The 15,097-nt window shown below is 42.2% G+C and overlaps 2 protein-coding genes across 2 annotated transcripts in view; one reads left to right on the top strand and one right to left on the bottom strand.

The window, feature by feature from the left end:
* The window catches only part of LOC128561963 (antigen WC1.1-like), a 137,695-nt gene extending 123,244 nt beyond the window's left edge, over positions 1-14,451 (top strand). Inside the window, exons 11-19 of the mRNA XM_053556610.1 lie at positions 5,345-5,659; positions 10,412-10,453; positions 10,552-10,866; positions 11,092-11,124; positions 11,517-11,654; positions 12,066-12,158; positions 12,377-12,460; positions 13,009-13,161; positions 14,233-14,451. Of these exons, the coding sequence (XP_053412585.1) occupies positions 5,345-5,659; positions 10,412-10,453; positions 10,552-10,866; positions 11,092-11,124; positions 11,517-11,654; positions 12,066-12,158; positions 12,377-12,460; positions 13,009-13,161; positions 14,233-14,378 (1,319 nt within the window). The 3' untranslated portion in view covers positions 14,379-14,451. The remainder of the gene's footprint in view (positions 1-5,344; positions 5,660-10,411; positions 10,454-10,551; positions 10,867-11,091; positions 11,125-11,516; positions 11,655-12,065; positions 12,159-12,376; positions 12,461-13,008; positions 13,162-14,232) is intronic.
* Positions 987-1,408, bottom strand: LOC128562637 (peptidyl-prolyl cis-trans isomerase NIMA-interacting 4). The gene has a single exon (XM_053557797.1). The coding sequence runs from the start codon at positions 1,392-1,394 to the stop codon at positions 1,002-1,004; it is 393 nt and encodes a 130-aa protein (XP_053413772.1). The 5' UTR covers positions 1,395-1,408; the 3' UTR covers positions 987-1,001.
* Positions 14,452-15,097: the final 646 nt, after the last annotated feature.

Here is a 15,097-nt window from a genome sequence, read left to right as displayed (position 1 = left end):
GATGAATCCCCAACAATAAAAAAAGAAAAATAAAAACAAACAAACAAACAAAAAAAAAAAAACTGACTTGGTCATGATGTATAATTTGTTTGATGTGTTGCTGGATTCTGTTTGTTAGGATCTTGTTGAATATTTTTGCATATATATTCATTAGTGATATTGGTCTATAACTTTCTTTTCTTGTTGGTTCTTTTCCTGGTTTGGGGATCAGGGTGATGTTTGCTTCATAGAACGTGTTGGGTAGTCCTCCTTCTGTTTCTACCTTTTGGAACAGGTTGAGTAATATAGGTACTAATTCCTCTTTAAAGGTTTGGTAGAATTCTGACATGAAACCATCTGGTCCCGGGCTTTTCTTTTTAGGGAGGTTTTGTATAGTTGATGCTATTTCTGAACTTCATATGGGCCTGTTCAGTATTTCCACTTGATTCTGGCTAAGTCTTGGAAGGTGACGTGCTTCCAAGTATCGGTCAATTTCCTTCAGATTTTCATATTTCTGAGAATAAAGTTTCTTGTAATATTCATTAAGGATTTTTTTGATTTCTGACGAGTCTGTTGTTATTTCGTCTTTGTTGTTTCTGATTGATGAGATTAGGATTTTACTCTTTTTTTTTCTCATTAGGTTGGCCAGAGGTTTATCTATTTTATTGACCTTTTCAAAAAACCAGCTTTTTGATTTATTGATCTGTTGTATTATTCTTTTGTTTTCAATTTCATTTAATTCTGCTCTACTTTTGGTTATTTCTTTTTTTCTACTGGGTTTGGGGTTGGAATGTTCTTCCTTTTCCAGTTGCTTGAGATGTCCCATTAAGTTGTTAACTTCCTCTCTTTCCGTTCTCTTGAGGAAGGCTTGCAGTGCTATAAATTTCCCTCTTAGAACTGCCTTTGCAGTGTCCCAGAGGTTCTGATAGTTTGTGTCTTCATTGTCGTTTTGTTCCAAAAAATTGGCGATTTCTTTCTTTTTTTTTTTTTTTTTTTTTTTTTTATTCAGTCTTTCATATGATTTATTTTCTCCCTTCAATCATAATAATATGATATCCAAATTTTGTCTTAACTGGTGGGTCTGTAAACACAGGTTTATCCATCCCACTTACAGGCAAGGCAAATGCTGCTTCTTGAAAAGGTCCAACCATGGACCCTCTGGTCATCCAACCCAAGTCGCCCCCTTGCCTGGCTTTATCTTCACTGTATTGTGTAGCCACTTCACTGAATTTCATTCCAGACTTTAACTTTTCCATGGCTTCCATGATTTTGCCATGTTTTTCACATAGAATGTGTCTGACCTTTACTGCATTGCCACCACCTTTGGGACCCTGAGCCTTCTTGTCAGAAATGTCGCTTCCAGAAGCTGCTCCCCCTTTCCCTTTTCCAGAACCGGTTTTTCCCTTGGGCGGCATCTTTGAAACTTGTAGCCAACCGGCGATTTCTTTCTTAATCTCATCTCTGACCCATCTATCATTCAGCATAAGGTTATTTAACTTCCATGTTTTTGTATGAGTATGCAGATTCCTGTTGTTAGTCAGTTCAAGTTTTATTCCATGATGGTCTGAGAGGATGCAAGGAATAATTTCTATTCCTTTAAATTTACTGAGGTTAGACTTGTGACCTAAAATGTGGTCGATTTTGGAGTAAGTTCCGTGGGCTGATGAGTAGTATGTGTATTCAGTTTTGTTGGGATGAAATGTTCTGTAGATGTCTTCTAAATCTAAATATTGAATGGTTAGGTTTAAATCTGAGATTTCTTTACTCAGCTTCTTGCTGGAGTATCGATCCAACAATGACAAAGGAGTGTTGAAATCTCCGATGATTATGGAGCTGGAGGAAATCAAGTTGCTCATGTCTGTTAGAGTTTCTCTTATAAATTGAGGTGCATTCTGGTTGGGTGCATAGATATTAATAATTGAGATCTCATCATATTGAGTATTACCCTTAACAAATATGAAGTGACCATTCTTCCTTACTTTTGTTGGTTTAAAGCCTACTGTATCCGCAAATAAAATTGCAACACCTGCTTTTTTCTGATTACCATTTGCCTGAAATATGGATGACCATCCTTTCACCCTGAGTCTGTATTTGTCTTTTAAGTTGAGATGTGACTCTTGTATGCAACAAATATCTGGCTTGAGTTTTTGTATCCAGTCAGCTAACCTATGCCTCTTTAGAGGACAGTTTAAGCCGTTCACATTAATGGAGAGTATTGATAAGTCTGGTGGAATTTTGGGTATCGAGTTTTTCAAAGGTCCAGTGGACATTTTTAATCCTTTCACCAGTGTGGAAGTTGGAGTTTGATCCGAAGTTTCTGAGTGAGTTTACTTTTGTGGTATAGCATTGGGTTGGTCATTGTGGAGGATAGGTCTGAGAATATCCTGAAGAGCTGGTTTACTTATGGCAAATTTGTTCAACATATGAATGTCATTGAAGTATTTAATTTCTCCATCATAAATGAAACTCTGTTTAGCTGGATACAAGATCCTGGGTTGAAAGTTATTTTGCTTTAGGAGGTTAAAAGTCGATGACCACCCTCTTCTAGCTTGAAAAGTTTCAGCAGAGAGATCTGCAGTTATTCTAATATTCTTTCCTTTGTACGTAATGGTTTTCTTTTGCCGGGATGCTTTGAGAATCTTCTCTTTCATATCAACTTTAGTGAAGCTAATTATGATATGTCTGGGGGATGACTTATTGGGGTTGAATCATGCTGGGGTTCTGAACCTGTCTGCTATCTGAATTTCATATTCTCTAGGCATGTCTGGAAAATTTTCTTTCATAATTTCATGCAGAAGGGCCTCTGTGCCCATCGAGGCCACTTCATCATTCTCAGAAATCCCAATTATTTGTATATTGATTTTCTTTGAATTATCCCAGAGTTCTCTAAGTGAATTATCCATTTTTGCTCTCCATTTCTCTTCCTCTTTGAGAGATTGGGAGCATTTGAAGACTTTATCTTCAATGTCAGAAATCCTCTTTTCTGCTTGCTCCATTCTGTTGCTGAGGGATTCTACTGTGTTTTTCATATCTTTGAGGGCTGTAAATTCTTGCTTCAGTGTGTCTAAGTCTTTGGTTGTTTTGTCTTTAAATTTGTTAAATTCTTGAGACAACTTTTGAATTTCTCCTCGAATTCCTAATTACATTTTATTAATCTTATCTGCAATCCAAATTCTGAATTCCATTTCTGACATCTCAGCCAGTTGTTTATCTTCAATTACATCTGCCGTATCTTTTCTTGGGGTGGGGGGGGTTGATCTATTCTGGTTATTCATGTTACCAGAGTTTTTCTGCTGATTCTGCCCCATGGTTATTTTGCTCCCTTTGATTTTTCCCCTGGGGATTTATCGAGGGCCTGAGAAAGTGTTGTGGCCTGAGAAACTGGAGCCCTGTCTTGTGTGGTGGGGCAAAGTGGTTCTGTCTTTTTTTCAGCTGGTTTCTGTTCGATCCTATTGTAACATTTACTCTGGCTTGAAGTCTCAGCTGTGTGGAAAAACCAGCAATTAAGTCACTCTGCCCGCCCACCTCTGGCACCAGTTGGAAAAGGAAAATCAAACCTTCCTACAACCGCATACCCAGGGCACCGCCTGAAAAGTCCTCAGTCTATTAGTTCAGTTCAAAAGGTCCAAATTGATTGTCTCAATCGGCACCTGTCTCAGGTGGGAGAGTTCAAGAGGTCTCTGGGAACTGGATCACAGGGGTCTGGTGACTACTCTGATATGGCTTACTCCAGTGCTGCGTGGAGTCAGGAGGAGCTACCTAGCAAATAGATCAGTCTTGGAAGGTTGATATCTCCTTCCCCACTTTGCCCCTCCATCAGACCCAGTCACTGGTATCTCTGCAGATGGCTAACCCAGTTGCCTGTAGTGAACAGATACTCCAGGGGGTTGCACCTGCCTGAATTGCAAGGAAATCTGCCAGGCCCCTGCAGTCTGCCGCTATCTAGCAGGAGGAGCTGGGGCCTGACATTTTTGAGTGCTTGATGCAGGTGGTGGGGGCGAGGTGTTCACTCAGGCTTAGCCCAGTCCCTGATTGATGTTGCTAACAGAACAGACAACTTTGTGGGATTCTGTCTCTTTTTCTGCTAAAATCGCCTGCAGAAGACGGGCTGTTCTGAGTTCAAACGACTTTGCTGCTGGAGGTTTGTGTCCGATTACCTCTCTGAGTCAGCCCTGCCCTGGAAGCTTCCCGGGTTTGTGAGCAGCGTCAGGCAAATCCTTTGCTCACTGGTGGCCTCCTCTGGTTGCCCAGGGAGATAGGGGGTGTGGCTTCAGAATATCCAGAAGTGAGCTGTTTTGCTTTTGTTTGCATCCTTGTGATCACAGCTTGCCTCAGCGGTGTTGATGTGCATTCTTCAACCTTCTCTCTTGGTGCAGCTCAAATCCACCAGGATACTTACTAAATTTTTGTCCCTTAACTCTCTGTCTGGAAGGGAGCCTCTGTGGAAAGCTGGCTTCTGTCTGCCATCTTGTCACTCCCCCCGATGTCATCATTTTCTATAGAGTTTCCATTTGGAAGCAGAGATCACTCTTCAGTTACCTGCAGTAGCAAAATGTTGAGGCCCTCTGCATTGGTATGGTATTGTAACAAATTGCCATAAAATTAGTGGCTTAAAGAAATGAATTTACTATACAACACATCCAAAGGTCAAAGACCTGCAGGAGTCTCACTGGGCTACAGTCAGAGTGTCAGCAGGGCTGCATTCCTCTGAGTATCTGGGGAAGACATCTTTGGCTTGCCTTATACAACTTCTAGAAGTTACCTGCATTCTGTGGCCCATGGTCCCTTCCTTCTTTCAGCCACCAGAGTTTCAAATCTGACCATTCTTCTGTAGTTACATTTCCCTCTGACCAAAACCAGAAAAGGTTATCTGCATTTAAGGATAGCAGGTCTAAGGATGAAATGAGATTGGGCTAGATAATCCAGGATAACTCTGGATGATCTTATAGCCAAGGTCTTCGTCTTAGTAATGTCCACCGAGTCCTTTTGCCATCTGAGGTAACATAGTCATGGGTTGTAAAAAATTATGTTTTTATGATTCTGACCACCACCCCACTATCCAAACTCCTGATTCTAGAGTCTGTAAGAAGTTTAGTCAGTAAACAGGATTCAGCTTTTCATCCCTGCAGCATGCCCAGATCTGTTTATATTCCACTGTATCATTGTGGTAGAAATACAAAGGCAGGCACAAATTCGCAAAGTCAGACAAGAGAGAAAAATTTTAGTGTTTCCACAAGGCAGGTGCATGCTCAGCAGAGTCAGTGATGAGTGTTCACTACCTTTGAGATAGGAAGAATAAAAAACAAGAAAACTCAAACACAAAGAGCACAATGATGACTTTCTGTTATTCTCCTTTTGAATGTAGAGTTCCTGGCCCTCAGGATGGTGAGCAGGAATCAGCAGTGTGCTGGGTGGCTGGAAGTTTTCTACAATGGAACTTGGGGCAGTGTGTGCCGCAGCCCCATGGAGGCCATGACTATATCAACCATCTGCAGACAGCTTGGCTGTGGGGACAGTGGAATGCTCAACTCTTCTGTTGCTGTCAGAGAAGGTTCTAGACCCCAGTGGGTGGATGTAATCCAGTGTCGGAAAACTGCTACTTCCCTCTGGCAGTGTCCTTCTCATCCTTGGAATAACAGATCTTGCTCTTCAAAGGATGAAGCTTATATCACCTGTGCAGGTGACTTATCGTCTATTCATATGTGTCTTCTCTATGTCTTAGTTGTTGTTGTGAAATTTTGTATTTTTAAATCCATGAGATGAATTTATGATAAATGTATAAAAGAATTTTGGGTGGAGATTTTTTCATCCATGAATTCATATCTAGTTTCATAGGCCAAAACAAGAAAACCTTTCTAACAACAATTTGTCTAAAAAATACTCAGAAAATTGAATTGAACACCCTGTCCCTCCCTCTCATCCTACAAGATGGCAGCACCACTCTCACCAGCCAGAGTATAAACATATACTCTGATAATCTTTCTAATGAATACTAGCACAGGCTACAGTAATGTTTTCTTATTCTCTATTTCCTTATTCAGGAGGGTAAGAAAGAAGACCTCAGTTAGATAAATTGCTTAGTATATGCTATCATGATGTTAGCTTTTGTTTGAATGTGATGAAATTTAATTCCTACAGCCAACCGTTATTAGATATTATCATGATATCTTTACCCAGATAAGGAAACTGAGGTTAACAGTAGCCATGTCATACATCCTATACTTTCAAACAAGTAAGAGGCGGCCTGGGTGATCTGATCCTGACTGCTCTGTGCTTTCAGCTTGTGGTCTTCTATTCTGTCCTGCCTCCATCCCAGTCAGAAAACTCCTCAAGTCAGTCTGTTGGCAGAAAGCATTGAGTGCCTCACAGGTAGAAATTTATATTCCAGGCCAGAGGCCAGAGAAGAGAAGCATATGTACTCACTTTTCTCATGGAGCTTACACTCTGGAGCTGAAAACATTCATTAGGCAGAAATTTCAAGTGTCAGGAAGAAGTAGAAGATGGTGAGTAACAGATATATGACATTTAGGTTGAGACCTGAGGACGAGTAGGAATTCACTAAAAGGAAGTAAATGAGGGGTCGTTTAGGCAGGTATGAATACTGAGGTGGGAGGGAACATGGTGTCTTTGAGGTACTGAAAATATTCCATCATGGCCTGAGAAGAAAAATGATGAGAGAAAGAATCTATGATGACCTGGAAAGGTCGCCAGAGCCAAGGCCTCTCTTAGGCTGCCCCGCCCTCCAGAATGCCCTTGAAAGGACATTTGTTCATCTTTTTTCTGCCATATATGAGGATCTGCTGAGAGGTCTAGGGCCTGCTGCGTGCACAACTTTCCTCTTGAATTGATTTTTTCTCAGAATCCCAATCTTCTTGGTGGATCCTTCATCTTAGAAACCTCATCCTTTTGTACTGTGTAGTAAGTTCCCCCCTTACCTCATTCACACCAAATATTCCATGGTGCCGGCTGCAAGGTGGAGTTTATCACCTTCAAATTTGTTTATATTTGTCATGTTCCCTTCACTTTCATGTTGTGATCAAACCCTGATTTCACTGAAAACACAGATTTCTCTATCAAGTGTAAGCTCTGTGTTTCTCTTTCGACACACTTTTCTCTTGGCTGAAAGTTGGAGTGAGTAAACTCCTGCTGTCAGACATCATTTTCAGCAGTTCTTCAGTGTCTTTCTTGTCAACATCTAGCACTTGAAATTCACCTATGAGTGATACCATTCATTACTTCTGTTTGTTGCTGTCCTTATTCTTCTTCGTCCTCCCTCTCATCCTAGAAGATGGCAGCACCACCCTTACCAGCCAAGTTCTTTGTCTTGTCCCGACTGCTGTCAACATCCTTAACAAACTGAGACCGCATCCTGCCTCTGCATTCATTGAACTTCTCAGTTCCAAGTCCCTTCCTTCTGTCCCCATTTTGCCTGTGGAGACACTACTAACCATCAATAATTGTCCACCTTGGAGTCTTGATTTTACTGGTCTTTCTCTGACTTACCTCTTCTCCTTATGGAAAATATAATAAATATTCCTTTTCCAGTACTTTCCATCCTTATGGAAATGCTCAATCTTTCTCCTCATCAGTTTTCTACCCTTCTCATGTTTGTATAGATTTCCTTTTATAATATGATTCAACACTAATTGTTTCCATCTAACTACATTCAACTGCCTTGTCCATTTGTCACTCTTATCTGGCAAACACAAGGATGGATAAGTTAATGACCTAACTATTCCTTTCCTGTATTAGAATGCTGGAGAATAATAAGACACAATAATGTTGTTAGTGTCATTTTGATTTCAAGGACACAGATCTCTAATGGGCACTCTGCACTATTCCCAAATTCTAGTGTGTTTCTCTGGCATGTGTGCCTGACTTATCTCTAAGGTCATATTTTACATATTCTCTTCTCTTCCCACACTGCTGTTACCCACACCATCCCCTCTTAAATGATTGTCCTATCTCAAACTTCACTGAGAAAATTGTTGGCTATGAGCTTCCTCATCTATTTTTCACCTTTGTACCCTTTTTGGCCCACTCTGCACTTGGCCTTCTGGATCAGTGGCCTCCGTCCTTATGTGACTCCAGCTTTTCTCCTTGGGCTACAAGTGCTGATTCTACTCAGATTCCCCTCCACAATCTAAATCTCCGAAAGTATGGTCAGTCACTGTCTGCACCTTTGTGTCCCTCATTGTTCTGAACTCATCCCAATTAAGCTTTAGACTTTTTCACTCCTTAGAATAAAGTCACAAAATAAAAACAACCACTTCTCCTTCCATTGTTCTTGACCTCTCAGTGGCATTTAATAGTTAACTTCTTTTTCTTTTGCAATGTTCTTTCTTTCTTGAAAGTTACCTTACCCCATTGATCTTCTTCTGACTCTCTGTCTTGCAAGTATTCTGCTCATTCTCTAGATTTTAGACACTCTCTGGTTTGAGTATCAGAGTCTTTCTGTGCTTCCCTAGCTGTGTACCTTCCCTAGATGATCTCATTGAGGTCCATGGACTTTAATGACATCATTAGGCTGGCAGCTCTCAAATATGCACCTTCATAGTTGATCCCTGCCCTTGACTCTAAAATGAAGTTACTTGGTATTTCACTTGAATATCTAATGGGCTTCTCACATTTACCTTTCCATAGTAGAATGCTTGATTCCCCCCAATTAATCTCTGTCTCTGACTTCTCCTCCCTGCCTTCATCCTCATTTCAGTTTGTGACACTGCCATTTTCCAGTGTGTTAAGCTAGTACAGAGGAGTCAACCTTCACTTCTTTTCCCTTTCCTTTACTTTCAGTATAACAGTGAGTTCTGTTGCCTCTATCATCTATTACATCTTTAATCTGCCCACTCTTTCCATCTCTCTATTATCTTAGTCCAGGAAAGATTGCCTGTTGCCCAGATTATTCCAACAGGTATTAATGGTTACAAGTTTAGAGGTCTTTCTCCTCCGCTATACATTCTCTATTCAATGCTGGAAATATATGTATTTAGATACCAACTTTATGAACATGTTCATTTGTATAGGGTGAACTGCTTTTAGAAGTGACACTGACATGTGTCATCTAGGGGCATGTGGCCTGAGTGCAAAAAACACTGGAAATCATGTCACAGGGAGTCTGTAATTAGTCTAGTTTGCACAAATATCAGGGATGATGTGGCTTGCTTATTCACCTCAGGCTTTGAAGGACTTTCCTGTGGAAGAAGGGAACATTCTCCATGAACTGATCCAGGAAATAAGGCCCTGACTGATGCATGGAGGGTACAAAGGCAGATGTAGGTTCACTCTAAGAACACATAACTTAATAGACTCTCACCCTTCTCACAGTATACTACCTTTCTGGTAAAAGAACCGAGGAGCCATGAAGGCATGGCCATCCCACCTTCCCTTGCACCTCCCTCCCTTTCTCTGTGTCTCTTCCTTGAATCACTGGTGTATTTTATGACAAGTACTGTGTATACTGCTAGTTTCTGTGTATTGCTTTGAATTTAAGTGGACTTCTTGTCAAGTATTTCATGTATAGTTTTGGTCCTGTGCTTATTTCTATGTCTTTCTGATATACTTTTTCTCAGTGTATTTATCTGAGTCTCATGCACACTTTTCTGTTATGATGGGTATTTTTCTACTTATCTATCTTGCTCTGAACTTTACTTGTTCTGTTTTTAAATATTCTATTTTAAAAGTGTTTCCTCTTACTGTAGTGATCTTTGCTGGTCACATGTCATACTTAAAGATAGGTAAAATTAGTTTTGAATGGTTTATAATTTTCCATGAAAAAGTATAATAGTGGTATCGCTTCTCAGCCTTTTGGCTAAGATCAAGTGTAAAAGTATAGAAGTGGTATAGAATACAAATTACTTCTGTGATTTTGGACTAATTTTTCATTTTCATGTCCACTGTTTATTATCACAAACAATGAAAATATAATTTATATTTTCTTTCTTACACGTATCTTACTGATTAGCAAGAATTTAAAGGAACCATTTTTCAAAGGAATTTACTTATCTATTCATGCATTCAATGACTATCAAGCCCTTAATCAAAGCATTCATGGACGGCTCTCCATACAGACTTGTTGGTGAGACAATGCGGTGGCTCTGTCCTGAGAGCAGGAATAGGGGAAATGAGATAGGTGAGGTCCTTGCTCTTTAGGAGCTTTCATCCATGTGTGTGCCTGTATGTGTACATGTCTGTGTATGTGTGAGTTGTGAGTATGTGGAGAGTGATAAGTAAACAGATAAAATAATTTCAACTGGTAATAAGGACACATTATACGAGATTATACAACTCAGGACTCAGCCTGTAAGATTAATTATGAAGCCTGCTATTTTCACCTGTATATGTATAGCAGGGCCAAGGACAGTAGACATCTTGTCTGGGCCAGACCCCAACTGCTCCTGACCATGTGCTCCCCCATTGTCTGCTTCTGCAGGAGCCAGACCCCAGAACTGCCCAACTGCCACCCCCTGCTCAGGTACATCAGCCCCTCCCTCATCCCCTGTTTGTTCCCAGGGCTCCTCCTCCTCCCACTGTGGGTGAGGAGAGTAACAGGAGTTGCCCTTGCCTTTTCAGACAAGGAGAAGCTCCGACTCAGAGGAGGAGACAGTGTGTGCTCAGGCCGAGTGGAGGTTTGGCACGAAGGCTCCTGGGGCACGGTGTGTGATGACTCCTGGAGCCTGGCAGAGGCTGAGGTGGTGTGTCGGCAGCTTGGCTGTGGCTCTGCCCTGCATGCCCCGGGGAAGGCTGCCTTTGGCCCGGGCAATGGAAGCATCTGGCTGGATGACGTGCAGTGCGAGGGCTGGGAGTCCTCCTTGTGGGCCTGTGCTGCACAGCCCTGGGGGCAGAGCAACTGCAAGCATGAGGAGGACGCTGGAGTCAGGTGCTCAGGTGAGTGGTAGGACCAGGAGGATGGGCTGGGCAGAAGGAGATGTGAATGACATGCAGAAGTTCTTCCTAGGGTGACCCAGGCCCTGTGCTCTGCCTTTGGAGAGACCCAGGTCTGATCTCTTGGCATTTGGGAAAGAACCATGTACCTCTGAGGGGAGGTGTGACCCAGTGGCTTTTCTAGAAAAAATCAGGACAGTGACCCTATCTTCCTTTTCTTCTTTCCAGGTGAAAGGACAACAGTTCCCCCACCTCCTGGAGGTAAGTGGTTTTCCTGCTCTGGGCCATGCAAGAAAGGAGATATCCAGATTTTTAGGGACCTGTACCATAAAATCTGCCTTCTTTTTGCAAAATGATAGGAGGCCTGATGACTGGGTGCTGTGAGCAGCCATATGCTTTTGTTAAATTGTAGCAGCCTGAAAGCTGCACAGGTTACCCAGGATTCGCCTGGGAGAAATCCCTTAGAACTAGATTCAGAAGACAGTTGAGAGAGCCCAGGGCAGGTCCCATGCTGATCTCATCTTGGAATTCAGACATGTGCTTGTCTGAATATGTGTCATTCTGGTCCTAGAACACAGGTGGTGGCAGTGTATAGGGTTTCCGTTGGCTTATGATCCCCTCTTTAAAGGCTCTTGACCCTTTTAACTTCTTAGGTGCCAATTTGGGATCAGCTCCTGTCCCTGGCGTCTTCTCCCTGCCTGGGATCCTCTGCCTCATCCTGGGAGCACTTCTTTTCCTAGTCCTCATTATTTTGGGGACACAGCTGCACAGATGGAGAGCAGACCACAAAGGTACATCCTAGGGCACAACCGTGTAGCCTGGGAAGTGAAGGCAGGCAGTGGGGCCAGGTATGGCCTAAGGAAGACTGGGTTAGGTCTCTTTTACATCCTATTAGTTTGTAAAACTGTCAGCCTTACATTACACTCCAAAGGCTGAATATAAAGAGCTGTTAGCATTGGATCTGTGTACTCCTAGGTCATGGTCTCTTATGTGAGGCAAGAGAGAGTAGGAGCTGAGCTGTGCATACAAAGTGAGTAAGGTCAGAAGGTGCAGACATGGAACATGGTGTTGTGAACCCATAAAGGGGTCCTAGAGCTCTGCAGGTTTTTCCTTTTCTGAGCATCGGGGAGTATGAGAGTTCAGCCTGCTGGTTTCGGGATGGTCTCAGGTGGCAATCTCTGACCTACTGCTGGTTTGCTCAGCCTTATCCAGGTTCAGGGATGCGCTTGATGAGGCTGTGTATGAGGAGATCGATTACCTCAGAGGACTGAAGGAGGAAATGCTGGGCAGTCCAGGTGTGTCCCTACTTTTCCCTCTTGGGGCTCTGGTTGTCATCACAATGAGCCATGTCTATTCTCCACCTGCAGACTCACCCTGCCCCAGGTCCCCATAGGACCCTCTCCCTCCAGGAGCCACAGCAGTCACGTCACAGCATTTCTTCTCAGGCTTTCCACAGGGCAATGCAGTGGGAGACAGCATTCTGTTTGTTTTTGGATGTTTTTCTCCACATTAGGGTCCTGGTCAGACAACTCAGAGAGTAAGCTACCATATTACACAGGAGATGATGAGGAGAACGGTGACTTAAATTCCACGCCAGGTAGGAGGGTGGCTTTTCCCTGGCTGGGGACAGGACAGGAGGAATTTTCTTCATCTGATGAGATTCTGAGGGGAACAGTTTTCCCTTAACTGGGATTAGAGGAGTCTCTTGTTTCTAGCTGGGTTCCAGCCTCCCCCTTCTCTGGTGACTCTGTGAAACTGTGCTTTTGGGCTGGATTCCCTATGTCCAGAGCCACTATGTTCAGTCACAACATAGTGGTTGTCTTTCTGTTTTTTATTTCTTAAAAAACACCTGTAATACATAATCTGAGAAAAATTTTTAGTAATATTTAGTAATGCTTATTGGTGTGAGTCTCTTTGAAATTTCCTGTTTTAATCATCAAATATTAGATAGGATATTTGGATAATTTTTGAGTAATGGACATATCCAAATGAAACATTTAGTTTGGAAAAGACCTGTTATTACATGGACTGAATGGTGCCTCCATTGATCAACCATGGAAATGTCTGGGTCAGAGTGACTGTAGGTGTTGGCCAGGAGCCAGCCCATTGACTGTGGTTTTAGCTGCTCTTTCTGTCTGCCTTCAGAACCTCCGCATCTGGGGGCCAATGCACTTAGTGATGGCTATGATGATGCGGAAGAGCTGTCCATTATGGAGACACCCCCAGTCACTCAGATGAGTGAGGGGGAACTGCCCCCAGAGGAGAAGTGGGTAAGGACCTCTCAGGCAGGTGAATGGGGTAAGTTGGTCTGCTGTAATCTATTTCTTTCTCCTGGAAAAAAAAGAATTTCAAGTTCCTCAATGTTCATCCTATCTACAGAGTCAAAATTGGATGACTCATATGTTTGATAGCATTTCCTTCACCATATCCCTTTCTTTGATATCGTCAGATTGCTTGGGAAGGAGGAATCATTCTGTATTTTGTTATCTGTGTCTATAACTCCATCCCCAATGTGCCTGCTTAAGATTTGTAGATAATTTGAGCATGATTGCCAAATCTAAAATTGCAGCAACTGTTCTGATAATGTTTTTGAGCTGACTCTTATTTGAAAGACAGATTTTTAAAAGTGTAATATTGGAGTTTGTGAGGCATTTTGATGATATAAGATGTGCTGTAATTATTTGTTATGACTGATAAATACAAAGGTCTATGATCTATGGTGGTCTTAGAAACTACAGTCATGGTGATGGATACATACTAAGAATTTGTGGAGAAAGTTGAGGCAGGCAATGACCTAAGGAAGCTGTTCTAATATTTCAATGGCAAGTGAAGACACTCATTTGTTAGAGCACAGTATTTCTCCATCAGAGCAGCTGTGGGATTCCTGAGCAGGGGACAGCCATGGAGGATTCTGTGATGGTTTTGTGGGCATTTGGGAACAGCAGCAAAGTCACCAAGTATAGAGTTGGATGGTCAGTGAGAAATAGATGTAGTATCCTGCTTCTTTCTTTCTATGAATTCAGTCCTGTCAGGTGTGAAAGGAGAACTTTTCATCTCACTTCATAGGCTTCTTACCCCTCCTTGCTGATTGTGTAAGCCAAGAAGTAGGTCAGCACAGGACCCCTTTTTTGGCTACAAATCTCTTATGATCCAAGGTCCAGATAAGGGGGAACTAAGCCCCAGGGACCCATGTGGACTGAATCATATTAATGTATTCCTTGCTGTAACTAATATTAAATAACCTGAGTTTCCTTAGCAATGTTGGGTCCCTAGGGAGGCCGTGTACTCACCACCTACTTGACTGTGCTTCCACCATAGGCTCCTCTCCTTCTGTCACATTGCCAATCAAATTTCTCATTACTGTTTCAGGCTCTTCCCTGCAGCTCCTCAGAGGTGCAGCTCATTCTAGGAAAGGAGAAGATGGCTCCTGGCTGCCCCCGGGGGAAGAAAGGAGCGCTGGATATGATGATGTTGAACTTAGTGCCCCTGGAACATCTGTGAAGGCTTTCCCATAATGTTGAATTAAAAATGAGATGAGATCTCAGTGGGTCTAACTAACTGCCTGCATCCCAATGAAGTATTGCTGACCTATAATTGTATGACATGGAAATGACTCAAAACCTCCCATTTTGAATAAAGTACTTTTTGCTTTGTTGATAATTTCACAAGTTTTGTCCCAATTGCTCTTGGGGGATTGGTCCCAACTCACAGTATTCCTCAGAGAGAATACCAGGAGAGTGAGCTGACCTGTTTTCTCAGCTCCCCCACAGGCTACTCAAGGCCTTGCTTTGCCCAGGCACATGAATGTCCCAGTTTATGTTGATGAGGATCTGAACTTGGTCCACATACTCCCTCTCATTCCTAGTAAGATGAATTCATGAGAAACAAACAATTGTGAATATTCATGTATGCTCTTCCCTGAGATGTCACGTCATCTGCTTTTTACCAGGTAGCAGATGCGAGTTTCTAAGTTGGGGGTGGGAGATTGTCAGGTGGAAGGGAATGGATAGAGCTTTTCTTGCTCTGCCCTATTTTTCATGGAACGATTAAAAATCTAATGCTGCATAACTGTCTCTTCTTTTTCATGTCTACTTCCTTAGATTACTTTTTCCATTTATTACTCAAGCTCATATAGACTCCTCACTCTATACACGTCTAGTTGGTCATCAAATCCTTTTAAATTCAGTATTCTTTTTTTTTTTTTTATTGTTGGGGATTCATTGAGGGTACAATA

This window comes from Nycticebus coucang, chromosome 12 (assembly GCF_027406575.1).
Source record: "Nycticebus coucang isolate mNycCou1 chromosome 12, mNycCou1.pri, whole genome shotgun sequence".
Classification (NCBI taxonomy): domain Eukaryota; kingdom Metazoa; phylum Chordata; class Mammalia; order Primates; family Lorisidae; genus Nycticebus; species Nycticebus coucang.
Note: the sequence above shows the minus strand (reverse complement) of the source record. Positions and strands in the feature narration are given on the sequence as shown.